A 27679-nucleotide genomic window follows, 5' to 3' on the forward strand; every position below is an offset into this window, starting at 1 on the left:
TCGGTCACTAAATGAACTGCTTTCAGTGCCGTTGTGACGTCGAACGGCCACTGAATAAACTCTTGGAACTGGAGGACTGTGTAACTGAATATTTAGGAAATAACTAAGCTGTGGTGTAGAAATCATCAGCAGGGCTCCAGGGACAGCCCCAGGTTGGAAAGCAGAGCACATCACTCAGGATCCATTGAATACAGGTAGTCCTCAACTTATAACAGTTCATTTAGTGACCGTTCCAAGTTAACTGACCAAAAAAAATGACTTATGACCGTCATTCACAGTTACAACTGTTGAAAGAAATGTCCTTCTGGGTTCAGCTCCAAGTGGGGAAGAAGACACTGGAGACATGGAGGCTGCTTGGAAAGATGGTTTATTGTTGGACAGGGCCACATGGCTTGGGCCCTGAACAGAAAAGGGGATCACATGCTTCAATGTTGGTGGAGAAGAAGAGAAGGGCTGAGGGAGGGGCTTGCTAGGCTTTTTATACCCTGTTTAGTCCCACCTCTCTGTTTCCTGTTCCTGTGTAAGAAATGTATTCTGACTGGTTGTCAGACTCCCATGGTGCCATGCAGGGGGCAACTCTGCAGTGAGGAGAGGTCTTTGTTATGTAAAGTGGGCTAGCCTGGCCATCTTAATGGCCCATTAGCTGGGGGTGGGCAAGAAGCTACAGATAACTATTCTGTCTTTTAAAACATGTTTCTTTTCACATCCAGATAAATATTCTGCCTTTTCAATACTTCCTAGGATATTTCATTTTTCTGGGAGAGGGCTGGATGATAACTTCCCACACAACCTTTGCAGCATTCCCCAGGATCCTGCGCTCAAAATTCAGCCGCTTGGCCAAATGTGGTTCACATTTGTGACGGTCGCTGCTGTGGATCCCATGGTCGTCTAGATCAGTGTTTCTCAACCTTGGCCACTTGAAGATGTCTGGACTTCAACTCCCAGAATTCCCCAGCCAGCATTCGCTGGCTGGGGGATTCTGGGAGTTGAAGTCCAGACATCTTCAAGTGACCAAGGTTGAGAAACACTGATCTAGATCCCCTTCTGCAACCTTCTGACAAGCAAAGTCAAGGGGGAAGGCAGATTCACTCAACGACTGCGGCCAGGAAGGCTGTAAAACGGGGAAAGCAGCACCCACATAACAAAGGTCTTAACTTAAATCACATAACGTTTTGGGCTCAAGTGACGGTCGCAAGCCGGAAGCTGCGGCCTGGCGCGCGCCTCTACCCATTTTCCTATCTCTACGGTTTTTTATGCTTCCCCCCCCCCCCGGCTCCTTCGGTTTCCTTGACTCCCTTTGTTTGCGACACCGCCTGGCCCGCGCCGTAAAGTAAAAGTTGGAGGGAAAACGACAGGCGGGAAAGCCGGGCGCCTACACGCTGAGGAGAAAGAGGCGGCGAGGCCGCATTGGCGCGTGCGCACAAGCGACCCCGAGTCTGTGTCGCGGGAAAGCGATGGGTTTGCTGGAGTTGTGCCGGGAGGCCTTCGGGGCGGGCGACCTGTACCAGGTGCTGGGCGTGAGGCCTGAGGCGTCGGCCAATGAGATCCGCCGGGGCTACCACAGGGTCTCCCTCCGGGTGCATCCGGACCGCGCTGAGCCGGCGGATAAGGAGCGCTCCACCCGGCATTTCCAGGTAAGAAGAGCCCAGCTCCCTCCCGGGCCGGTTTGTTTTCCCATTGGGCCCCTGGACCCGCGCGGAGAAGGCTGAGGGAGGGGGGGAGGACGACGAATAGCAGGGGGGATGGGAGACCACCAGGAAACCCCAGACTGGGAAGTTAAACAAGACAGAGAGAAAGAGGAAGAAAGGGAGAATAAAAGAGAGAGAAAGAAAGAGACGAAAGAAAGAGAAAGAAAGAAAGAAAACGTATGACCACAATTGAGACTAGCAGGGGGATGGGAGACCACCAGGAAACCCCAGACTGGGAAGTTAAACAAGACAGAGAGAAAGAGGAAGAAAAGAAGAATAAAAGAGAGAGAAAGAGGTGAAAGAAAGAGAAAGAAAGAAAGAAAGAAAGAAAGAAAGAGAACTTATGACCACAATTGAGACTAGCAGGGGGATGGGAGACCACCAGGAAACCCCAGACTGGGAAGTTAAACAAGATAGAGAGAAAGAGGAAGAAAGGAAGAATAAAAGAGAGAGAAAGAAAGAAAGAAAGAGAAAGAAAGAAAGAAAGAAAGAGCTTATGACCACAATTGATACTAGCAGGGAGATGGGAGACCACCAGGAAACCCCAGACTGGGAAGTTAAACAAGACAGAGAGAAAGAGGAAGAAAGGAAGAATAAAAGAGAGAGAAAGAGGTGAAAGAAAGAAAGAAAGAAAGAAAGAAAGAAAGAAAGAAAGAGAACTTATGACCACAATTGAGACTAGCAGGGGGATGGGAGACCACCAGGAAACCCCAGACTGGGAAGTTAAACAAGACAGAGAGAAAGAGGAAGAAAGGGAGAATAAAAGAGAGAAAAAGAGGTGAAAGAAAGAGAAAGAAAGAAAGAAAGAAAGAAAGAAAGAAAGAAAGAAAGAAAGAGAACTTATGACCACAATTGAGACTAGCAGGGGGATGGGAGACCACCAGGAAACCCCAGACTGGGAAGTTAAACAAGACAGAGAGAAAGAGGAAGAAAGGGAGAATAAAAGAGAGAGAAAGAGACGAAAGAAAGAGAAAGAAAGAGAGAGAGAGAGAGAGAGAGAATTATGACCACAATTGAGACTAACAGGGGGATAGAAGACCACCAGGAAATCCCAGACTGGGAAGTTAATCCAAACAGATGTTCGTGCGCGCACACACACACAGACACACCCTTGGAAGAAGCAAGGGCAGATTGTTTTGAAGAAAGCCGCAGAAGAAGGGCTTCACTTGGTCGGTCCCCTGAAGTTGAACTCCGGGGAAAACTCTTTTAAGAGGTGACACAGCCTTTCTTAATCTCAATGAAAGCTAACTTGGAACGGACTTGGTGGTTGTTAAGCCAAGGAGACTGGATTGGAAAGTTAACACTCCTTCCCCTTCTGTGCTGAGGACATTTGGAAAAAAGGCAGGTGTAAAATACAAGAAAACCCATGTTAGTTAGCCAGGGCAACGGTACTACAAAACCCAATAATTCCCTCACCACTGTCAAACTATTCACCAAGGCTGCATTATTATTACTATTAGTCTTCTCATCATTGCTATCACCCCATCTCCTCCCACTTATGGCTGTAGGACTGTAACTTTGTTGCTTGTATCCTTATGACTGATATTGATATTCTTGATTGCTTATTTGTACCCTATGACTATCATTAAGTGTTGTACCTTTTGATTCTTGACGAATTTATCTTGTCTTTTATGTACACTGAGAGCATAGGCACCAAAGACAAATTCCTTGTGTGTCCAATCACACTTGGCCAATAAAAGAATTCTATTCTATTCTATATTCTATTCTATTCTCTATTCCTGTGACGGCAAACCCATGCAGAGGCGTCTCTGTGGGGACACGCACTGGCCAGCTGGTGTTTGGGCTTCCAGCACATGCATGCGCACCAGCCAGCTGGTCTTCACAGGTACCAAAGCGCCAAAAAACAGCCAAAAACTGCCTTAAAACTGGGCTTTAAAATGCCCCCAAAATAGGCTTGCATGTGTTGGCCAGCTGATGTTCAGGTTTCCGGTACTCCGCCATGTGCGACAACCAGATGGCCGGCGCGCATGCATGTGCTGAAAACCCGAAGACCAGCAGGCCAGCACATGCATGCCAACTGGTTTTCGGGTTTCTGGAGCTCCAGAGCAACACTCATGCACACGCATTCTTGTTTAGGCATTCAGTGCTGAAAAGGTTCACCATCACTGCTCTATTCTATTCTATTCTCTGTTCTGTTCTCTATTCTATACTATTCTCTGTTCTATTTTATTCTATTTTCTATTCTATTCTATATTGGCAAGGATTGCAAAGGCCATACTGGGTGACCTTCCCATACAGAGAAAACTAGCAAGTGGAAATATTTCCAGTCATTGCATCTTGGGGGGGTAGCCAGAAAGAGGACACCCATGACAAATATAAGGGAGAGAATATAAATACTGGAAGTGTAAGCTAGTGTGGCAACAAGCCTGGTTGAGATTCTGGAGGGCTCACTACAAACTTTTAACTGACATTCTCTGGCTAGCTTTTGGCTTTGTGTCGATCCAAGGTTGTGACATAAAAGGTGGTGGGCAGAAGCATCCCAGATGATGCTCAGATTTGTGGTGGGATATTCTCAGGCCCATAAAAGCTGCCTTATTTGAATTGAAATAGGAAGCATGTCATTTCATTTTATTTATTTAGTTTGTCTAACATGTAAACGATAACAGGTATGTATAAACATAAATATGAACACAGTAAATGGGTATGGATTAATGGAGACACAGAAGGACAGGGACGGTGGGCACACTGGTGCGCTTATGCACTCTGTGGTTTCTTGCCTGTCAATTCCCACAAGTTTATTTTAAAGACAAAAGTTTTGGTAACTTGGTTTGCATCCTGTTTTGGACTTCTTATTAGTATATTCTTATTAGTATTGGTACCTCTGATTAAGAACTATTGTGCTATAATGATACACAGGGCTCTACCTCTCAATCATAAACTAAATGTGGCCATTTATGCCTCCTGACACTCCCCACCCCCCAAATAAGAAGCAAGGGGAAACATACAATGACCTCACCGGGAACGTTTCGCAAGATTCTTATAGTGGCCTGGCCTATCTAATTACAGGGCAGTCCTCAACTTACAGCAGTTTGTTTAGTGACCGTTGAAAGTTACAATGGCACTGAAAAATGTGACTTACGATTGGTTTTTCATAGTTACACCCCTATGGTCCTGTGATAAAAATTCAGGTGGTTGGCAACTGGTTCACATTTATGACGGTTGCTGTGTCCCAAGGTTACATCATCCCCTTTTGTGACTTTCGGACCAGCGAAATCAGTGGGGGAGCCAGATTCACTTAACAAGTGAATGCCAACTTATCAACTGCAGTGATTCGCTTAAAAACAGTGACCAGAAAGGTCATAAAATGGAGCAAAACTCACTTAACAAATGTTTTACTGAACAGAAATTTTGGGCTCGACTGTCGTCATAAGCCAGAATATTACTATTCTGTGGTTTTGAGGGTTTGGCTTTAAATTTGTAGGCTGCTTAGAGTTGAACGAAGCAGCATAAATGCGCTTGCAGTAAATAAATTGAATTGTTATTTTTATAAAAAGCTTTTACATCTAAAGAGCAAATCATCCATATATTTTGAAGAGTCAATTGTTTTGTTTTAAAAAGAGTTTAAAAGTTATTACTTTAAATTCTGCTTACATAGAGTGGACACAATTACAAATTGATAAGTCAGCAGTAGATTTATTATAAAAAGAATGATGATAATATAACATTATTATTTATTTATTGAATTTATATTGCCGCCTATTCACCCATATAGGTAGCTGGTCGCTACCTATAAAGCCCTACATGGCATCGGACCTGGGTACCTGAGAGACCGCCTCCTGCCGATTACCTCTCTCAGACCAATTAGATCGCACAGGTTAGGTCTCCTCCGGATTCCATCTGCCAGCCAATGTCGGCTGGCGACTCCCCGGGGAGAGCCTTCTCTGTTGCAGCTCCGGCCCTCTGGAACGAGCTCCCTGTTGAGATCCGGACCCTTACTACCCTCCCGGCCTTCCGCAAAGCCACCAAGTCCTGGCTGGGGGGAGCTGAGAAGCATCTACCTCCACAGAAATTATGAATGTTGGTTTTGTTTTTAATATGTTGTCTTTGTCTCGTTCCCCCCTTTCCCTTGTCTTCTGTGAGCCGCCCGGAGTCCTCCGGGAGTGGGCGGCATACAAGACAAATAAATAAATAAATAAATAGCAACTCAAGGCGCCATACAGAATAAAAATCACATTTAAAACAATAAAAACTAACAAAAAGAATGAAATAAGTTAATATAGTACTATATAACAAAATCACCTCCCCGGGGGAGAGCCTTCTCCCCCCGCTCCGGCAAGAGCAGATCACATGAGACATTTAAAGGGCTCCATCCCGCTATGGGTTCCCCAGACCCGCTGGCAGAACCAGGTCTTTAGAATCTTCCAGAAGAGTATTAGAGTGGGGGCCATGCTAATCTCTGGGGTAATGATGTTCCTGCGAGAGGGAGCCACCACGGAGAAGGCCCTAAAATAGGCCCTTTGGAAGAGGGAAAGGGAAAGGAGCAGGCCATTTTGAATGACCGAGGTTTGTCTGTATTCTCCTAGATCCTGGGCAAGGTGTATGCAGTACTAAGTGATGAGGAACAGCGGGCACTGTATGATCAACAAGGGATCGTGGATGAGGAATCAACAGTGTTGACTCAAGATTGTAACTGGGAAGAATATTGGAGGTTGCTGTTTAAAAAAGTAGGTTTTCTTTTTACTGTATATGAACTGTATAATTGAATTGCCAGAATTAGTATTTCCAGGATAACATTTTTTTATATATTATTATTGTGTAGGTTTTGTATACTACATCATTTTAACATAGACTTTTATCATAGCTAAAGCCAGTTGCCAAGGTTCTTTTTTTTTAATCATTACTTGGGCAGCAAACAAACTTAATAAAGAAGGCTTAGTTATAATTAAAGAGAAGCAGTTCTGATCATTCTGGAATTTTATATAAACGGCAGAAATGATTAATTTTTAAATCCATTTTTGCTAAAATACGAGTAGCTTATACTTTTTTTACTCTGAACCCTAAAAATCCTGAAGTTATTAATGAACGGGGGCCTTGCACGTGAATTTCCCAGACTTATAACTCTAGAATCTCCAAATATGGGGAGGGAGAGATCGTCCCCGAGGCCCCTAACCTATGGGGTGCCGCAGGGCTCGGTTCTTTCCCCCCTGCTATTTAACATATACATGAAACCGCTGGGCGAGATCATTCGGAGGCACGGGATTAAGTACCATCAATATGCGGACGATACGCAGTTGTATCTGTCCGCCCCGTGCCAACTCAATGAAGCGGTGGACGTGATGAACCGGGGCCTTGAGGCTGTTAAAGACTGGATGAGAGCTAACAAACTGGTACTCAACCCGGAAAAGACCGAATGGCTGTTGTGTTTTCCTCCCAAAAATTTGGCTAACGTTCCATCAATCAGGCTGGGGGGGCAAAATTTATCCCCCTCAGATAGGGTCCGCAACTTGGGAGTCCTCCTGGATCCACAGCTGAGCTTTGACCACCACTTGTCGGCCGTGACCAGGGGGGCATTTGCCCAGGTTCGCCTGGTGCGCCAGTTGCGGCCCTACCTGAACCGGGAGGCTCTCACAACAGTCACTCGAGCCCTTGTGATCTCTAGGCTGGAATACTGCAATGTGCTCTACATGGGGCTGCCCTTGAAGAGCATCCGGCGACTTCAGCTAGTCCAGAACGCGGCCGCGCGAGTGATCATGGGCGCACCACGGTTCGCCCATATAACACCAATCCTCCGTGAGCTGCGCTGGCTACCTGTTGATCGTCGGGTGCACTTCAAGGTCTTACTTACCACCTATAAAGCGCTCCATGGTAGTGGATCTGACTATTTGAGAGACCGCCTCCTGCCAATTACCTCCCTGCGTCCCATCAGATCGCACAGAGTAGGCCTCCTCCGAATTCCATCCGCCAGCCAGTGCCGACTGGCGACTACGCGGAGGAGAGCCTTCTCAGTTGCAGCTCCGACATTATGGAACAACCTCCCCGTGGAGATCCGTACCCTCACCACAGTCCAGGCCTTCCGCACAGCCCTCAAGAACTGGCTATCCCGTCAGGCCTGGGGATAGGATTACACTAACCCCGCCCGAATGTTGAGTGAATGTTGTGTTTTTACGATTAATTTTCTTTTTATCACGATTCTTTTCTTTTTAAGTCTTGTCTCGCACTCCCTTCCCTTATTGTTGTAAGCCGCCCTGAGTCCCCTCAGGGAAAAGGGCGGCATATAAATTTCCAATAAAATGAAAAAAAAAAAAAAAAAAAATGAAATAGAAGAGGAAAATGTTCAGCTCAAAGCTCCCAGGAGCTGCTGCCAACCAGTGATTACACTGCTGAACTAGAGCCAGCCGTGTGCAGCAGCTGCCAAAAAAGCCAACACAGTTCTAGGCTGCATAAACAGAGGGATAGAATCAAGATCCCGTGAAGTGTTAATACCACTTTATAATGCCTTGGTAAGGCCACACGTGGAATACTGCATTCGGTTTTGGTTGCCATGATGTAGAAAAGATGTGGAGACTCTAGAAAGAGTGCAGAGAAGAGCAACAAAGATGATTAGGGGACTGGAGGCTAAAACATATGAAGAACGGTTGCAGGAACTGGGTATGTCTAGTTTAATAGAAAGAAGGACTAGAGGAGACATGATAGCAGTCTTCCAATATCTCAGGAGTTGCCACAAAGAAGAGGGAGTCAAGCTATTTTCCAAGGCACCTGAGGGTAGAACAAGAAGCAATGGGTGGAAACTTATCAAGGAGAGAAGCAAACTAGAACTAAGGAGAAATTTCCTGACAGTTAGAACAATTAACCAGCGCAACAACTTGCCTCCAGAAGTTTTGAATGCCCCAACACTGGAAGTTTGTAAGATGATGTTGGATAATCATTTCTCTGAAATGGTGTAGGGTTTCCTGCCTAGGCAGGGAGTTGGACTAGAAGACCTCCAAGGTCTGTTATTATATTATATTCATTACATTACATTATATTAATTGCTGATTTTACTTAAATTGAAACTGTCTTCTCCGGTTCTAGACTCGGCATACAGAATACCTTCTTAGGTTGTAAAGATTTGGTTCGGATGAGCTTGAATGATTGGAAAAGAAAAAACCTCTTTAAATAACAGTGAATGTAGAAAGTATTTCTAACTCGAGCTTGTTTAAAAAAAAGTTTTATTTATTTTTTTAATCCATTAGATAACTGTAAAAAATATTAAAGATTTTGAAAAGAAATACAAACATTCCACGGAAGAGCTGGAGGATATTAAAGCCGCATATGAAGACTTTGAAGGTGACATGGACAAAATCATGGAATCTGTGCTATGTGTTGATTATACAGATGAACCAAGAATAAGAGAGATTATTCAACATGCTATTGATTCTGGAGAACTTCCATCTTATAAATCTTTTGTAAATGAGTCTAAGAGAAAGATAAATGCAAGAAAAAGGAAGGTATGTTTAACTCTTGGTAAGATTTATTAATAAAGCTTGTAACACTAAATATAATTCTAAATATATCAGTGTATACAGCATAGGTCATTTATCTTTATATTATAATCCTCATGTTTTTTAAATCAAGGTAGAATTGTTGGAAGTGACTCATTCCCTTATCTTTTTTATTATCTTACATTCTAGTGATATTTTAGAAAAATTTTCTAAAGCTGTGAACGTAATCTAAAGTTATAGTCAATGACATGTACAGAATAATACCTATGTGTTTATTTGAAGATTACTAAAACAGTTATTAAGGTTTTGGATTTATTCCTGGGGATTCACTTTACCGTAAGTTCTTGTGCGGCTTTGGCCAATTTGACTCAAAGAATGGTTGCTGAGGGAATATTTCCTTAAATGCTAAATAAATTGCAGTTGGTGATTCCGGTTAGGAAAGAAATGAATAGTTCATTTCAGTGTTGTTTTGCTGTTTCAGGCAGAAAAGGAAGCAAAAGAGGCAGAAGAAGCCAGAGAACAAATGGGACTTGGTGAAGGAGATGATGATCTGAAAGTATTAATTCAAGTAAGGTTATGAAAAGACGCTTAAAGATCATGGGGGAAAATCATTTCCAAACTGATTAAAGAGTTCATAAAATGTCAGAATGAAATTTAGTCCACAGTGACTCACATTGGGATAAAGAATTTTGCTTCTTGATAGTGGAATAGAATAATAGAGTTGGAAGGGACCTTGGAGGTCTTCTAGTCCAACCCCCTGCCTAGACAGGAAACTCTATACTATTTCAGACAAATGGCTATCCAACATCATCTTACAAACTTCCAGTGTTGGAGCATTCACAACTTCTGGAGGCAAGTTGTTCCACTGATTAATTGTTCTCACTGTCAGGAAATTTCTCCTCAGTTCTAAGTTGCTTCTCTCCTTGATTAGTTTCCACCCATTGCTTTTTCCACCCATTGCTAGTATATGGTAGAGGTTCTGAATTGAAATGTAATTTTCCCATGTAAGTAGCGTTTAAAGCATTTAAGAAATAAGGTAACCACCGGCCATAAACCCATAAAAAAAGGACCAATTCGCCGCTAGATTCTTCTGTTCTTTGGTTTCAATTAGCTTAAATTTTTATGCGGATCATATCTCGTAATAAAATCAGCTTACCAGTTGAAAACACTCACACCATTCTTAGGGGCAACCTGCAGTTTCAGTTAGCTTACAGCTAATCCAGAAGGAACCGGCAAAGGAGGTTAAATTCCAAGCCCCCCAGAGACTTTGCGAACGTCTCTGTGGTCACTGGATCTCCTCCAACCTTTCACTGTCTCTCTGGGACAGCTTGGGTCCGAAATGGACCGTCTGATTTCCTTCGGAATAGGGGAATTTCAGGAATAGCCTGAAACTCCGTCTTCTCACTGCTAAGCCCCACCTTCTTCGAAATGTAATTTTCCTATACAGAACACAGCAATAATCTCCTGGGAATCTGTTTTTGATCTTTGTAGCATATTTTATTAACAGGCATCTTGGTAACAAGTAGCTCACGGATGTTTATCATTTTTAAACAGTAGTTTTGATTCTTCCAGCAATCTTATTTTAGATCTGCATCTTTTAAATGCTTTTAACGTTGATGCTATTGTACAGTTTCTGCATTATTTTGATAAAATGTACTCGTGTAATGACCCCAATCTCTTCAATGAACTTTTGTCATTAAGCAAAATGGTAGCAAAGCAAATCCGTGACAGAGAAAGCTACTGCAAAAATTGCTGGTTGCTGCTGACTCATTCAGATAAAGCTCTATAGTGCAGGCCTGTCAAACTGGCGGTCCGCACAGGCCACACCCACCCTGGCTCCTCAGAGGCAAAAAAACATCGCGATACGTCGCAATACGACCTGCAATGTGAGCAGGTTTGACACGCCTGCTCTAATGCATTATGCCAGCACTACTCTCATTCAGAGTATATTCTCAGGTGAAAAAATGTAGTGTTAAGTGTGTGCATTACTAAGAATTTTGTTTACTACCATTTATTGCCATATTTGCAAATGGCCACTACCTGAGGTAGTTGCTAAATGAGGAGAAACTGTAATGCTTTTTTTTTTATAACAGAAGCTAATATTTTGCTTTTTTAACCAGCTTGTTTTTATTCCATTTAACAGAGTAGAATGGGTAATAGAAAAAAGGAAATGGAAGATTTTGTGGCCCAGATGGAAGCAAAGTATGCAAACAAATCCAAAAAAGGAGGAAAGAAAGCAACCGCTAAAAAATGACTGGTATTATAAATGATCCTCATTTATCCCTAATTTGCAGCACACTTTCAGCAAATAATTCATGTGAAAGAAACACAGGATTTTAGATACAATTAGCAAACTTCCAGCAAAAGAGCTGTGAATGTTTTAGAGGAGCAGCTTTTCTGCACACAGAAAACCTGATCAAAAACTTACTATATTTCTGTAAAATAACATTGTTCACCTGTTAAGTTGAATGTAAAGCCTTTAAAATTAAAAAAAAGAGCAAATTGTTAAACTTAAATGTCTTTTCAGAAGTGTATCAGAAACACTGTAAGTCAAGCTTGGAGATATTTGGAAACACTTAGAAATGATTAAGTCAACTTTCCAGATACAGTAGGTAAACTATTAGTCAGGACAGTGCCTTGATTCCAAAATGATGATCGTTCGTATGCATACATAAGGATTCTATATTTTAAACATTTCTAACAACTCTACAAGTAATTTTAACAGTTGATGTGCATACATAAGGCCTCTACATTTTTGTTGTGGCCTCCCAGCAGAGCTGGCGGCAGACTTGGGCCGTGGCACAACAAAAGCGCGCTTGACTAAAGCGCGCCCGATTAAACTGCGTCACTGACATCATCAACAGGGCGACAAAAGCGAGCGCGGAGAAAGAAGGGCGCTTTAAATAGCGCTTTGAAAGCAAGCCGATTCAAGTTAAGGGTTAGGTTTAGGGTTAGGTTAAGGGTTAGGATTAGGTTTAGGGTTAGGTTAAGGGTTAGGTTTAGGGTTAGGTTAAGCATTAGGGTTAGGATTAGGTTTAGGGGGGGTTAGGTTTAGGTTTAGGGGTTAATTTTAGGTTTAGCTTTTACAGCGTGCTTCTGTCTCCGCGCTGTTGTCGCCCTATGATGACGTCAGCTACGCGGTTTCGTCGAGCGCGCTTTAGTTGAACGCGGTTTTGTGGTGGAACCGACTTGGACATTGAGGAACTTGGGGAGGAACTTGGGCCAGTCCTGGAGTCTGGGGAAGGCTCTGATGGGTGGCATCGGAGGCAGAGAGGGGGCCAGGGCCCTCCAACATTTATCAGCTGCCTTCAGAGCTGGAGATGAGCGGGGAAAGGGAACAGCTGGAGCCTGTTCCAGATGTGCGTATGCACAGAGCTGTCAAGAGGAGTGAACAACTAAGGGGTCACCTCGGAAGTAAAGGCACAAGTGAACCCTGAATGGCCCGTCCCATAGGAATAAATAGGAGCAAAAGGGGAGTGGTGTTTGCAGGAGACAGTTTGCATATTATTGTGAAGAGTTGCTTATCTGAGTTCCTGCCTCACAAAGGCTCTTTGCCAGATATTTTCGGCCTGGCAACTATCCAAGAACTCATAAGGTCTGTTTTTAAAAGGCTTATTGCTGGGGCTTTTCTGGATGTGAATGCCAGGAATTCACATTAACCAAATAAAAAGGGGTTCTTTTCGGGACAAGGAGTCTGTTTTGTGAGTCTGTTAAGTCTGTGTCAGAACAATTTTAAACTTTCTTAACAACTCTTGCAAGTAATTTTAACGGTGCTGCATGAACTAAAATCTTTACTGGTATTAAATGCGGTGAGATTGAAATCTTGAAGAGAGAGTTTCTTAAAAGCAATCAATATGCACTCGTATCAATGTTTGTGAGGGCTTGAATTCTCTGGATATGTCTGATGTAAAGAATGGTGGGAATCAGTCTTTGAGTGTCTTATCTCTCAAATTTCATTGGCTGTGGCAAAACCCATATCCAATCAGTTTGACGGGCTCACCAAGGCTGGCCGGGATGGGGAAAGTATTAGTTACCTTTCTACTATCTCTTCCAATATCTCATAACCTTGATGGCGGAGCCATATTTGCTGGCATGCGAGCTGTTAGCTCCGGTTCACATGTGTGCCCTAGCCAGCTGATTTTTGGCATTCTGGAGGGCCTGGGAAGGCCATTTTTGCCCTCTCCAAGCCACACAAAGAACACGAAGTGAAGAGGCGAGGTTGGAGGGGGAGTGGGAAAGGGAGGGGGGAACATGCCCCATACACCCCACATGCCCTTACCTAACGGCAGCTTCTGCAACGCTAGCTACCGCACTCCTTTTCTCACGCTAACGGCCACTAAAAAAAGAGTGCCAGACCCAGCAACGCACAACACAGCAGCAATCATGAGATGACCACGCTCACATAGCAATAGCAGTTAGACTTATATACCGCTTCATAGGGCTTTCAGCCCTCTCTAAGCGGTTTACAGAGTCAGCAAATTGCCCCCACAGTCTGGGTCCTCATTTCACCCACCTCAGAAGGATGGAAGGCTGAGTCAACCTTGAGCCGGTGAGATTTGAACCGCTGAACTGCAGATAGCAGTCAGCTGAAGTGGCCTGCAGTACAGCACCCTAACCACTGCGCCACCTCGGCTCATCTCCTGCACCTCAAAAAAAAAAAAAAAGATCTTCCCAAAAATAAGGCCAAGCGCTTATTTCAGGGGTAAAAAGAAAATAAGACCCTGTCTTATTTTCGGGAAAACACATCAGTACTTAAGGCTTTTATTGATTTTTGTTATGATTTTTGGTTATGGTCTGGTATTGTTTTGTGCTTTTTAACTGTAAGCTGCTCAGTCACATATGTGAGTGGCTATATAATTTTATCAAATAAATAAAATTTCTGAGAGACCCTGAGCCAGCGGTTTTCAGCCTACCCTGTTACACAGGATTTGCCTTGGAAGTTAAAACCACACAGCACACTTACCAACCTTGAGCTTTTTGGTGGGGAAAAAATAGAACGAAAAATTTAAAAGTATTCTGCAAATTCATTTTTCCATTTCCAATTTCTGCCATTTTTGAATCCAGGAGGTAGACCCAACCCTGATATTTAATTTCAACTCAAATATAGTCTAGAAAATGTTTTTATTTGCATACAAAATAATCTCCATTTTACAACTTAATACGACCCTTTCTCTATCTTGTTTCTTTTACATCGCTCACATAGGATAAGGGAAAATGCAAAGTTACCTTTATTTTATACATAGCTTCAGCAGTTAATGGCTGGCAATTTACTAGTTCATCTTACTAGTTAGTCTTTGTTGAATTATATTAAAATTATGTTAGATGTTAAACACAATATTCAGGCTTGCTATGTTTTTATCTGTTTCTAAATTAATAGTTCACCGGGCTTATCTCCTACAAAAGATAGAAAGTGTCCTGTCTTCCCAACGAAAAAACCCTAAACTGTTAAATCTGAGTACATGGTGGAAAAGTTTCTTAAAAGTTTTCATCCAAATTTTTCATTTACTTAAAAAGGAGATTATATACTGACTACTTTTGAAGAATACACAACTAAAGCCGTGCTTTGCAATCTTAGCCAAAGTTAGCATCGTTAAAAAGTGATGAAACGTGTATGAATTTAATTGGGAAATAATGGTAGCCTGCATTTAAATACATAAATGAATTCATATATACTGTGTTTAGTCCTGGTCACCTTTCAAATACCAACTTTTTTCCAAATACGTGAACTAGCAATGATAACTTTCAAGTGTTTAAAACATTTAGGGAAACTACTGGAGGTGCAGGCCAAGCAATAATTGAATTTAATACCATTATTAAATAATATTGCTAAACATATTGCTATTAAGTATCAGTAACTAGCAAGTCTTTGAATGGTAACCAGTGTTGCCACTGCATTCTTCAGCCAGACATTTTTGTAACGGAACGTATCAACAACATGATAGCGGAGTTCCACAGGACACAAACTTTTCGTGCTCCATCAAAAAAAAAGAGGGTGACAGTTTCTGCTGGCACAAAATTCTCACGCGGCCTCGTAGTCTTTGGCAGTTGTTATACAAAAATAAGACTTTTCTAAAGAAAAAAAAATTCAAATTCTTCTGTAAACGGATTTGATATTGCTGTTGTCGAATACTGCTTGTAAAAGCTTCAGTAGAGTCTCCCTCCTCTTGGAGATGGAAGGGCTTACAAGCCCTGTTTATTTCGTGATCCAGCTCGGCTGTGAGTTCCTACAGAACCATATAACTGAAGACCTACTAAGCAAGGAATGAAATAAGGCTTGAAAGTAACTTTACAATTCCAGTCTACTTTTGTTACCTGTAAAAAAGACATCATCATTGCCTGCAAAGACATCGAGACAATAAGCCTGTTGTACATTCTTCAAGCATGCACCTTTGGCACAAGGGCACTGTTCTGACCCAGCTCCCCAAACATGATAAGCCCGCTAAAGTTAACTCAGATTCCTTTATTTGAAGCACCAGCAGCTCCGGCAAAATGTTTCTCTCTCAATGCAGGCTAACAACAACTCCGTCCAGCCAGAAGATGAATAGTTGTCTGCTCCATCTATTCATCTCCACCCCCTGCTTTTTATCCACGGAGCTAGGGTGGGGCTTCGCTAGCAGCAGTGGCTGTTCCTTCCCAAGGATCGGCCCACGGATTTCCACTGCTCTCCTCTCCTCTGCCTTCTGTGCATCCACACGTCAGACACTGGACCCAGCGGTTCCACCACAAAACCGGGGATGACAAAATCGCGGTCGACGAAAGCGCGCATTTGACGTCATCACAGCGCGACGAAAACATCGCGCTGTGATCGAAAAATGTAAAAATAAAGCGAAAACCTTACCCTAACCCCCCCAAACCTAACCCTTAACCTAAGCCTAAATCTAACCCTAAACCTAACACTTAACCTAACGCTAAACCTAACGCTAACCTTTAACGTAACGCTAAATGTAACCCTAACGCTCTAAACCTAACCCTAACCCTTAACCTAACCCTAACCTTAACCCTTACCTTTATGTGAATCGGCTTGCTTTAATTTTATTTTATTTTTAATTTTTTTCGTCGCGCTGTGATGACGTCAAATGCGCGCTTTCGTCGATCGCGCTTTTGTGGACCGCGGTTTTGACAGGTCACAGGACCCAGCTGTTCCTCTTCCTCATCAGCTACCTCCAGACCTGGGGGCTGTTGAGTCTTCATTTGAGGGCTGACCGATGGCCCAGGCTCCTCTCTCTCTCTCTCTCTCTCTCTGACAACTCCACTCCCTCTTCCCCCCTCAGAGCTCTCAGGTTGCCTGACTCCCATGCTGCCGCCTCCTGATTTGGCTGCTGGAGGGACAGGAATATCTTGTGTGAACCAAGTTTCTCTGCAAAACTACACGGTTGCGTTGTGCCCAGAATTAAAACCAGAACTAGTTGTGATTGAATAAGAATCGTATCAGTTATTAAGGTTCCAGAGACTGAGCCAAATCTATCCGTAGTTTTTATTCTTACGTGGCAAAAAAAAAAAAACATTTACAATTTGTCTTTTTTGAAATCACTGTGACCCAATCTGGCGGCTCCCCTCTTTTTGTTAACGTTGATTGAATAAAACTGAATGGGAACAAACCCTGGAAAGTATCCTGAACCAAGATTTAAAATGTTATTCCGGCTTAAGAAATAAAACTTTAGGCAAAAAACGACAAAACACATTTCAAAAAAAGACGCCAAATTTTTTTTATGGCTTGCAACCAAAACAGGTGATGTACATTTTCAAATCGGTTCCTTCACTTCTTACCCAGAGGGGGATGATCATTATCTTCCTCATCTTCATCAAGAAAATGACCAAGAGGCTGGTGGTGGAAAGAATTAATGTAGGAAGAGCTAGATATCCCTAAACTGGTACCCATGACACCTACGTTGACAGGATCTGTAAAATAATGAAAGATTTCAGTGTTGAAGTCGGTTTCTGTTGCTCGCTCCATATTTTTAAATCAGTCATTTTTAAAAAGGGTTCAATTATCAACGTTGATAGGATTCCAAATAGCATCCAAAAAGTGAATCAGAGTCCAAGGCAAAGTATTGCTCAAAGTTCCAATTTATTAAGAGAGGCATGTTGGCCCATCTGGGAAAACCTGGATCTGAAAGCTTCCCGGTTTTCCCACCCAGTTGAAAGTTCAAGATCTTCCTCACACCCACAAACTCATCCCATGGTCCAATCATCCCCTGCCATGCTGGCAGCTTCCACCCATCCAGATCCGGTCAGGTGCAGAGGTGCAAAGACAAAGGATGACCTTGGCTTTCTAGAAAGAATTTTGTTATGGCTACATAGCATCTAACTCCGTACAATCCCCCCCTCCCATTTTTCCCACAATAGAAAATGCATAGCAGAATAATCGAAAGTGTGACAGGCCAAAGATCCAAAAGAAAATATGGCTGCAGGCCTAACAAACATACCTGTACCAGCAGATCCTTTATTATTTCGTAGCTGATTAGCATAATCAATAACAGTGCACGAACGACGATATTGCGATTCTGCCTAAAGGGTACAAATAAAATTATTGCATCAGGTCTTGGGTCAAATCTTATAAATCCAAAATATTCAGCACAGTTTTCATGGTTCCAACCCATCCTAAATGCATCTAGTATGCAGCAAATTCGATCTCCAGGTTACTCTCTGAAGGGAACACAGGTTCCACCACAAAACCGCGTTCGACTAAAGCGCGCTCGACAAAACCGCGTAGCTGACGTCATCACAGCGCGACAACAGCGCGGAGAAAAAAGCACGCTGTAAACGCTAAAGCTAAAATTAACACCTAAACCTAACCCCCCTAAACCTTATCCTAAACCTAACCCTTAACCTAACGCTAAACCTAACCCTAACCCTTAACCTAACCCTAAACCTAACCCTTACCTTAACTTGAATCGGCTTGCTTTCAAACCGCTATTTAAAGCGCCCTTTTTTCTCCGCGGTCGCTGTTGTTGCCCTGCTGATGACGTCAGCGACGCGGTTTAATCGGGCGCGCTTTAGTGGAGCGCGGTTTTGTCGTGCCACGGAGAACACATACTGGTATTTCTTTGGATGCAAACAAATCTCTCTGCTTGATCTGGGACCTTTCCTGTTAAGGTTGCGTGCAGAGATACACAAGTAGTCCTCGACTTACAACACTTCATTTACTGACCATTCAAAATTACAACGGAACTGAAAAAAGTGACCGTTTTTTTCACACTTATGACTTTTGTAGCATCCTAGTGGTCGCATGATCAAAATTCAGGTACTTGGAAACTGACTCATATCTATGACGGCTGTAGTGTCCGGTGATCACCTTTTGAGACCTTCTGACAAGCAAAGTCAACGGGGAAGCTGGATTCACTTAACAACTAAGTGGCTAACCTTACAACTGTGGCATAAAAGTCATAGAATGTGGCAAAACTCACCTAGGAAAAATGTCTCACTTAGCAACAGAAACTTTGGGCTCAATTGTGGTCATAGGTCAAGGTCATATCTCAATTTTATATTGCACATATTTTCCCTTCAGACCTCAGTTTCAGTTTTTCTGGTTTCAGGCAAAACCAGAAAAGGTCTTCGTGCCTACTTTCTATATTAAAAGGTAAAGGTTCCCCTTGCACATATGTGCTAGTTGTTTCCGACTCTAGGGGGCGATGCTAATCTTCATTTCAAAGCTGAAAAGCCAGCACTGTCCAAAAATGTCTCTGTGGTCATGTGGTCGGCATGACTAAACGCCGAAAGCGCACGGAATGCTGTTACCTTCCCATCAATTTTTCTACTTGCATTTTTTACGTTCTTTCGAAACTAGGTTGACAGAAGCTGGGACAAGTAACAGGAGCTGACTCCATTACACGGCACTAGGGATTCGAACTACCGACCTTTCTGATTGACAAGCTCAGCGTCTTAGCCACTGAGCCACCGAGTCCCAACAATCTATACGCCTTGCCAGTTTCCTGAGAGGTTTCCAAAAGACAGAACTCTGTGTAATATTCTAGTACGAGTGGAATTTTGTTACACCTTACCCAAAATGCGTGCGACGTATTAGGCCTGGAAAAACTCTCAGGTAATAAAAATCTCTCATGAACTGGTTGATGGCTGACATCATCTGCTACCGCACTTCGAGCCCGGTTAACATTTACCCGGGATTTCTGCAACATGAAGATAAAGAAATAGTTTTATATTCAAACTACCCGGAGGAGAGCCTTCTCGGTGGCTGCTCCGTCCCTTTGGAACGAACTCCCCGTCGAGATTCGGACCCTCACCACCCTCCAGTCCTTCCGCGCCACTTTAAAGATCTGGCTGTCCCGGCTGGCCTGGGGTTAAGATTGTAGCCCCACTCGAATTGTGCGATTGTTGTGTTTTCTTTTTAACATGCTGTATTGTCTATTGTTTGTCTTCTCCCCCTCCCTCTTGAATTGTGAGCCGCCCTAAGTCCCCCCAGGGAAAAGGGCGGCATACAAATAAAGGCAAAAAAAAAAAAGAGTTATTTAAAAAATTGGGAAAAAGCATCAAATAGATGAAACTCTCTTGGCTAAAGAGATGGTGCATCGGAATATTTAGTGCAGCTTTCTTCCCAATTCCTTAAGTTTGGATTTAACCCCAAATATAGAATTTGATTTGGTTCAGTGATGCCTACACGCCTTATTTAAGAGATATTGTAGTTCCACATAAAGAGAAAAGTTGGAGGTGTCTGTACATATATAATACAAGAAATACAAGCGTTGTCATCAACCACAACAATCAGCCTTACGGAACCGCTGAGTTGAACGCCACCTAATTCACAAAGAAAGAGCAATATTGTTCAGTTTCTAGATCACCTACCTCATATAGCTGTGATGGCGAACCTATGGCACAAACTTCTGGTTGGCCTGTTGGACCCATTTTTTGCCCTCCCCAGGTTCCAGAACCTTTCCTGAAACAATCCCATGGTTCTACTACAAAACCATGCTCGACTAAACCGCGTCCGACTAAACCGCGTCGCTGACGTCATCAACAGAACGACAACAGTGGGGAGACAGAAGCACGCTGTAAACCCTAAACCTAAAATTAACCCCTAAACCTAACCCCCCTAAACCTAATCCTAAACCTAACCCTAACCCTTAACCTAACCCCCAACCTAACCCTAACCCTAACCCTTAACCTAACCCTAAACCTAACCCTTAACCTAACCCTAACCCTAACCCTTAACCTAACCCTAACCCTTAACCTAACCCTAAACCTAAAGCTAACCCTAAACCTAACCCTTACCTTAACTTGAATCGGCTTGCTTTCAAAGCGCTATTTAAAGCGCCCTTCTTTCTCCACGCTGGCTGTTGTCGCCCTGTTGATGACGTCAGCAACGCGGTTTAATCGGGCGCGGTTTAGTCGAGCGCGGTTTTGACGGGTCACGGATCCCATTCTGCCTTCCGGAGGGCAACCTGGTGGAGAGGATTTATGCCCTCCCCAGGCTCCAGGAAAGCCTCCAGAGCCTGAAGTGTGGGGGGCGCACGTGCATGTGGATTGGGTGCGTGCATGTGATAACACGCGTGAACACAATTTTGGCACGCCTTTAGAAAAAGGTGAGCCATCACTGTCCTAGAGCATCTCTCAATGATTACACATCCTATTATTTCAGGTTTTCGTTAGCATATTTCAATGAATGTAGAAAATAAATTACCCTGAAAGCCAGTAATGAAAACCTCTAATTTAAAACTCAAAAATAATTTTGAAAATGTTACATCTTTTTTTTAAAAAATCAGGGATAATCTACAGGTGCGGCAGGAAATAAATAAATAAAAAAGCAGTTGACTTACCGTTTGCTTTTGGGATACCACGTGTTCTGTCCCTTCTATGGTACTAATAGGAGGCAGGAGATTGTTTCTGCTTAATGGCATCGGAGAAGTGGATGACAGCTGCTCATTTGCAGCAGAGCTAGAAGGAAAAATACAATTCTTACAAACTGTCAAGTTACATTCATTTCATCCCATTTCATTACATTCATTTCATTGGGTACTTGAGAGACCACCTGCTGCCAATTACATCCAATAGACCGATCAGATCCCACAGATTAGGCCTCCTCCGAATTCCATCCGCCGGCCAATGCCGACTGGCAACTACCCGGAGGAGAGCCTTCTCGGTGGCTGCTCCGACCCTCTGGAACGAGCTCCCCGTGGAGATTCGAACCCTCACCACCCTCCAGGCCTTCCGCAAAGCCCTTAAAACCTGGCTGTTCTGACAGGCCTGGGGCTAAAGAGCTTCTGCCCCCCTCCTCGAATGGTATGGTTGTTGTGTGCTTTTAAATTGTGTATTGTTATGTCTCGTCTTTTTTATCCCCGTCTGTGCCTCCTTTCCCTGATTGAATTGTGAGCCGCCCTGAGTCCCCTTTGGGGAAAAGGGCGGCATATAAATGTAATCAATCAATCAATCAATCCCCCTTTCCTCTCCCCCCCCATTTTCTCCCTGATATTTTCTTGTTCATCTACACCGTTTCCAATTTCTACATATTTTAGTTCCATCCCTTTTTAAAATGATTTTTAAAAGCTTTTATTGATTATTGTTGGTGGTGTTTTGGCTATTTGGTTGTCTGATAACTCTGTACGACACTACGCCGAGGTGGCGCAGTGGTTAAATGAAGCACTGCAGGCTACTTCAGCTGACTGCAGTTCTGCAGTTCGGCTGTTCAAATCTCACTGGCTCAGGGTTGACTCAGCCTTCCATCCTTCCGAGGTGGGTAAAATGAGGACCCGGATTGTTGTTGGGGGCAATATGCTGACTCTGTAAACCGCTTAGAGAGGGCTGAAAGCCCTATGAAGCGGTATATAAGTCTAACTGCTACTCCGAGTCATGTATGTGAAGACAGGTGGCTCTATGAATTTACCAAATGGGTAAACAAATAATGGGGGAAGGAAGGAATTCAGCTCATCTTGTATGTCAACCTACAGTCGAGTTCCCCTGATGACATCATCTAAGGGTCGTGGGGTTCCTGAGCGAGAAAGGCTGGCATTGATAGGATGCAGGGTACGTGGTGGGGGATTACGCCTCCTTGCCGACTGTGCACAGTAGGACAGAGAAGATGCACTGAGCTCAAGGGGACGATTTGGCCGAGCTCTGGTTGACAAGATAGAACTGGATCCTGGTCTCATAAGCATTCTTTCATCGTAGTCTCTAAAACCAAGAGAGGGAAGAAAAGGCACAAAAAGGCAATGAACCATCAATCCACTTTTACAGCATTTGGGTAAATTGTCTAGATATAGGAAGAAAACAATATAACATTACAAATGAATCAGAGGTGGGTTCCTACCAGTTCGCACCAGTTCGGTAGAACCGGTTCGTCAAATCTACCGGACCGGTTAGAAGAGGTTCCACCAGTGGACCCGGAAAGCAGGCCACACCTACAGAAGAGGTTCCAAAATTTTTTGAAACCCACCACTGACACACACGCACACACACAGACACACACACAGATGCACACAGAGAAAGAGAAAGAAAGGAAGAAAGAGAAATAAAAAAGAGAGAAAGAAAAAGTGAGAGATGAAAGAAAAAAAGGAAAAAGGGACAGAGAGACAAAAGGAAGGAAAGAGAGAGAGAGAACACATGGCCGGCAAGCCACTCCCACCAGATCACATGACTGGCAAGCCACTCCCACAAAGGAGGCCACACCCACAGAGTAGGTTCAAAAAAAATTTGAAACCCACCACTGAAATGAATCATCTTACTGCTCCATAAAGCAGGGGCCACCAACCTCCTGGGCCAAGGCCCACTACCGGATTGTGGTCTATTCAGAATTGGGCTGTGTAACAGCCTGGCCAGAGTCCGTGCGCATGCAGCTCAACTTGTGTGCGTGCCAGCCCCACCACTCGTGCAAGTTGAACCGCGTGCATCGCGCCAGACCACTATTCGCACAGCCCACTTCCCCTCACATACACACCCCAGCTGGGCCATCAAGCCACAAAGGTTGAGGACTGTTGCCATAAAGCATACAGATACAAACTGCTGACAAATATTGGTTCTTTCCCAACTAAGACTATTTTTAAAAAATAATGTTAATGAAAGACTATTCTGGCTTAACTGCCATGTCAACGAACAATCCTATTAAATAAGACACTTAAAAACAAAAGGATTTTATTGATAAATAGGTAGCTGTCCCTATAGATTGTTTATACAGCCAACAACTGTGAAGTTTGTTCCACAGGTTTGCGTAAGAAAAAGCACTCTGCTCCTAGCCAGGAAGGGGAAAGTATTATTGCCACCATAATTGAAATAATTCAATTCAATACAAGAATTGAATGGATACTCATTTTTATAATGTTGAGGTAAGCTTGTTTATTATGTCTGATATCTTCTACTTTCGGGTTTGTGAGACTGAATGGGACTGTGTTTCCCCAAAAATAAGACATTCTTATTTTCTTTTGACCCCCGAAATAAGCACTTGTTTTTGAGGTGCAGGAGGCAATAACCGTAGTCACCTCATGGCTGCTGCTGTGTTGCAGTATTTATGGGGTAGGGCTTATTTTAGCGCTCAAACGTGACCCGACAAGAGCGCGAACGTCATAAGCGCGCTGACAACACCGCGGCGCTAAAACCGCGATGTCAAAAGCGCGCCGACAACAGCGTGCCGACAACAGCGCGCTGACAGAACCGCGATTTAATTTAAGGTAAGGTTTACGGTTAGGTTTAGGGTTAGGTTTAGGGTTAGGGTTACGTTACAGCACGCTTCTGTCGGTGCACTTTTGTCGGCGCGCTTTAGGGCTAATTCGTCGCTCATTCGTCGCGCGGTTTTGTCACCGCGGTTTAGTCAGGCGCGCTTTTGTTGTGCGCGCATTTGTGGTGGAACCCGCTCAAAAGCCCAATTGGGCTTATTATCCGGGGAGGTCTTATTTTCAGAGAAACAGGGTAGTATACATTGTTTAGGGTTTCTGTACTATGACACACCAAATAGCAAAGCGTATCTGATAAAGAAGAATATGTGTAGCTTAGGGTTAACATGAGGGGTCCTTGGTACTCTCTGAGCTTGTTTGTTTGTTGTTAATGTCTATGTCAATATTAACAACAACTGTGCAAAAGAGACTATCACCCACCCCAAAAAAGAACCCAGCCCAAAAAGGAAACAAAAAGACTCAACCACTTCGCCACCAGCAATCTGCACCCGGATCAGCATAGATTAACTCCGAGGTTAATACATCACCAACAATCAAGTAAACAATTCCCCAATCAAGAAATTGTCAAAGAGCCAACAGCAAACCAACCAACCAAAGAATCTCTAAGGTCACCCCCACCAACACTGACAGGCAAGCCACTAGAACATAAACTGGCAGAAAACTGCACTCCTTACTAACACTGATTATTACCATATTTTTCGGACTATAAGACGCACCGGAGTATAAGATGCACCAAGTTTTCAAAGAGGTAAATTTAAAAAAAAAACAGGCAAGCCACTAGAACATAAACTGGCAGAAAACTGCACTCCTTACTAACCCTGATTATTACCATATTTTTCAGACTATAAGATGCACCGGAGTATAAGATGCACCAAGATTTCGAAGAGGTAAATTTTAAAAAAAAACAGGCAAGCCACTAGAACATAAACTGGCAGAAAACTGCACTCCTTACTAACACTGATTATTACCATATTTTTCGGACTATAAGACGCACCGGAGTATAAGATGCACCGAGATTTCGAAGAGGTAAATTTAAAAAAAAAAGGTTTTTGCCCACCCCAGCCCGCAGGAGCAATCTACAGGCCTCCCAAACCCTCTGCACACCCCATTTTTGTAAAAAATGGGGCATGCAGAGAGTTTGAGAGGCCTGCTTTTCACAAAAACGGGATGTGCGGAGGGTGTGGTAGGCCTGTACAGTGCTCCTGGGGGCTGGGGAGGTCAAAAAACGAGCAAAAAAGGCCAATTTTTCATGAAAACGGGCCCATTATTTTTTTTCAATAAATGGGGCATAAAGAGAGTTTGGAAGGCCTGCAGAGTGCTCCTAGGGGCTTGGAAGGGCAAAATCAGCACCGTTTATGTGAAAAAATGGGCCTATTTTTCGTTCATTTTTGCCCTCCCCAGTCCCCAGGACCACTCTGCAGGCCTCCCAAACTCTCTGTGCATACATTTTTAAAAGAAAAACGGGATCCGCGGGCCGGGGTTTCGGAAGGCCAAAAATGCTGTATTCAACATATAAGACGTACCCAGATTTTCACCCTCTTTTGTGAGGGGAAGGTGCATCTTATACTCTGGAAAATACGGTATGTTAAGTAGTGAAAAATCTGCAAGAAAACAAGCAAGCTCAGAGAGCATCCAAGGACGTCTCAAACCTGTCTCATCTTGGCTGATCCTAAAGCTAAGCAACATTAAGTTAAGAGCCAAGGTGGCGCAGTGGTTAAATGCAGCACTGCAGGCTACTGCTAGATCAGCAGTTCAGCGGTTCAAATCTCACCGGCTCAGGGTTGACTCAGCCTTCCATCCTTCCGAGGTGGGTAAAATGAGGACCCAGATTGTTGGGGGCAATATGCTGACTCTCTGTAAACCGCTTAGAGGGCTGAAAGCCCTATGAAGCGGTATATAAGTCTACTGCTATTGCTATTGCTATCAGCTGGAGTTTGGAGGGAAGATCAGCTAGAAATGACATCTTGCTAACTCCCTTCTCTGCCAAGAAAATTGCATAGACACATCCATATAGCCACCAGCAACTAAGCCCAAAGCAAGGGAATATTTATCTTCACACTATCTTATAAAATTTTATTTTTGTATCTAAATTTTAGCTCCTGTCAGTTATAAGTATCTAATTTATATTTCAGGATCGTAATTCTACAATGTAATCAACTGTGCATTTAAACTAAAAGCATTTTGCATCCTTACAGGTTTAATATCATCGAATATAAAAAAGGCATTAAAGTTACACGTTTTAACTAGTTATTTATTTGTAGAAGTATTCTGTAGTTTCCATAGGATACAAAAGAAAAAATATATATTCAAAAGTCAACTCTAAAATATCTGTCTGAACAAAGACTGAACCTCGCATACTTCCGATTCATCTCTATAATCAGAAAGCCAGCTATACGCAGAACAAATAAATTTTGTAAATTCTTACAGTATTTTGTCCATCAAGGGCAAGTTTCTCGGATGTAAGGGAATCCCATGAATTACCATCAAGCCATTCAAATTACGTTGAGGGCCAGCATTTGCACCTTGAGAAACATTTACCTGTAGATTAGAAAAAATTAAATTAGGTCATAATTAAACAACAACAATTTAATTTGCAATAGATCATTCCCAATGGCCATTTCTATTAAAAAGGGTAAGAAAAGAGAATGTTATTTTCTGTAATTGTAAGAAAATGTTCCAAATAAGCCACACAGAGAAAATGCTTTAATTTTGGACACAACTATGCATATGTAACATCAATGACTAATTTTAAGCTCATTTTTTTGTTAGAATATTCATAACTGGGAGACACATGTTAACAGCCAATGAATAGGCACAGCAATTAAATCAGCCAATGGGAGCTTAAACAGATCTGAGTCTGTGCTGAGAATCCAAACTGAAACTATTCTGTCTGCTCTGAACTCTGATGAAACTAACTTGTTCTCTCCTGTTTCTGTTTTGCTTGTAACTTCTACCACGTTGAAAGAATCTACTATTGGTATTGTACATTTATTCACCTGTTATTATGTATATAAAGAAGTTAACGAATCCAGCTGAATCAGTTAGCAATAGCAATAGCAATAGCAATAGTTAGATTTATATACCGCTTCATAGGGCTTTCAGCCCTCTCTAAGCGGTTTACAGAGTCAGCATATTGCCCCCAACAACAATCCGGGTTCTCATTTTACCCACCTCAGAAGGATGGAAGGCTGAGTCAACCTTGAGCCGGTGAGATTTGAACAGCCAAACTGCTGAATTGCAGTCAGCTGAAGTAGCCTGCAGTGCTGCATTTAACCACTGCGCCACCTCGGCTCATCCGTGTGTGCTTTCTGGATTTGATTTTTCCTACAACAAACTCTGACATTTTTTTGTGCCACCTTTGTAAGTAAATATTCATAACAACACTGTTAAAGTCTACTCTTTGTAAGTACTGTCAACTCGTTCCCAAGCAATGGGCATCTGAGGAGCAACTGGGACTGGCTGGATCTGCCTTTTAAGTACCATACATATGATAAGTTATACAAGAGGATTATACAGAAAATGAAAGGAAGAAAAAAGGAAACTGAATTAAAACAGATGAAACATAGACTGAACCACTAATACAGTATTATTACAGAATGTACCTCACTTGCACAGTATGCACAGTGAGAATCAGAATATATTTTAAAAACTCAAAGAATATTACTACTAGTCTTCTCATCGTTCCTATCACCCATCTCCTCCCACTTATGACTGCAGGACTGTAACTTTGTTTCTTGTATCCTTACAATTTATATTGATATTGATTGTTTCCTGATTGCTTATTTGTACCCTATGATTAACATTAAGTAGCAATAGCAATAGCAATAGCAGTTAGACTTATATACCGCTTCATAGGGCTTTCAGCCCTCTCTAAGCGGTTTACAGAGTCAGCATATTGCCCCCAACAACAATCTGGGTCCTCATTTTACCCACC

General features: G+C 42.9%; 2 protein-coding genes across 4 annotated transcripts in view; one reads left to right on the plus strand and one right to left on the minus strand.

The window, feature by feature from the left end:
• The first annotated feature begins 1383 nt into the window (after positions 1 to 1383).
• Positions 1384 to 11593, plus strand: DNAJC9 (DnaJ heat shock protein family (Hsp40) member C9). 2 transcript variants are annotated; one of them, XM_014071106.2, is made up of 5 exons: positions 1384 to 1634; positions 6233 to 6373; positions 8882 to 9136; positions 9612 to 9698; positions 11274 to 11593. In XM_014071106.2, exons 1-5 carry the CDS (start codon positions 1455 to 1457, stop codon positions 11382 to 11384), a joined length of 774 nt encoding a protein of 257 aa, XP_013926581.1. In that variant the 5' UTR covers positions 1384 to 1454; the 3' UTR covers positions 11385 to 11593. The 2 variants fall into 2 exon arrangements, with proteins under 2 accessions (XP_013926581.1, XP_087558244.1); XM_087702118.1 differs by having other exon boundaries at positions 9616 to 9698; positions 11274 to 11289.
• A 2643-nt stretch (positions 11594 to 14236) lies between these two features.
• FAM149B1 (family with sequence similarity 149 member B1) overlaps positions 14237 to 27679 on the minus strand; it is a 32534-nt gene continuing 19091 nt past the window's right edge. Inside the window, exons 9-15 of one of the 2 annotated variants that reach the window (XM_087702567.1) lie at positions 26171 to 26283; positions 22028 to 22252; positions 20902 to 21019; positions 19132 to 19257; positions 17557 to 17638; positions 16898 to 17029; positions 14237 to 15378 (exon numbers count right to left, since the gene is read on the minus strand). In XM_087702567.1, the coding sequence (XP_087558693.1) occupies positions 15311 to 15378; positions 16898 to 17029; positions 17557 to 17638; positions 19132 to 19257; positions 20902 to 21019; positions 22028 to 22252; positions 26171 to 26283 (864 nt within the window). In that variant the 3' untranslated portion in view covers positions 14237 to 15310. Of the gene's footprint in view, positions 15382 to 16897; positions 17030 to 17556; positions 17639 to 19131; positions 19258 to 20901; positions 21020 to 22027; positions 22253 to 26170; positions 26284 to 27679 lie in introns of both variants that reach the window. The other variant, XM_087702566.1, reaches the window with a different exon arrangement.

This window comes from Thamnophis sirtalis, unplaced genomic scaffold, assembly GCF_051295495.1.
Source record: "Thamnophis sirtalis isolate CommonGarterSnake01/CBP01778 unplaced genomic scaffold, rThaSir2_p1.2 scaffold_15, whole genome shotgun sequence".
Classification (NCBI taxonomy): domain Eukaryota; kingdom Metazoa; phylum Chordata; class Lepidosauria; order Squamata; family Natricidae; genus Thamnophis; species Thamnophis sirtalis.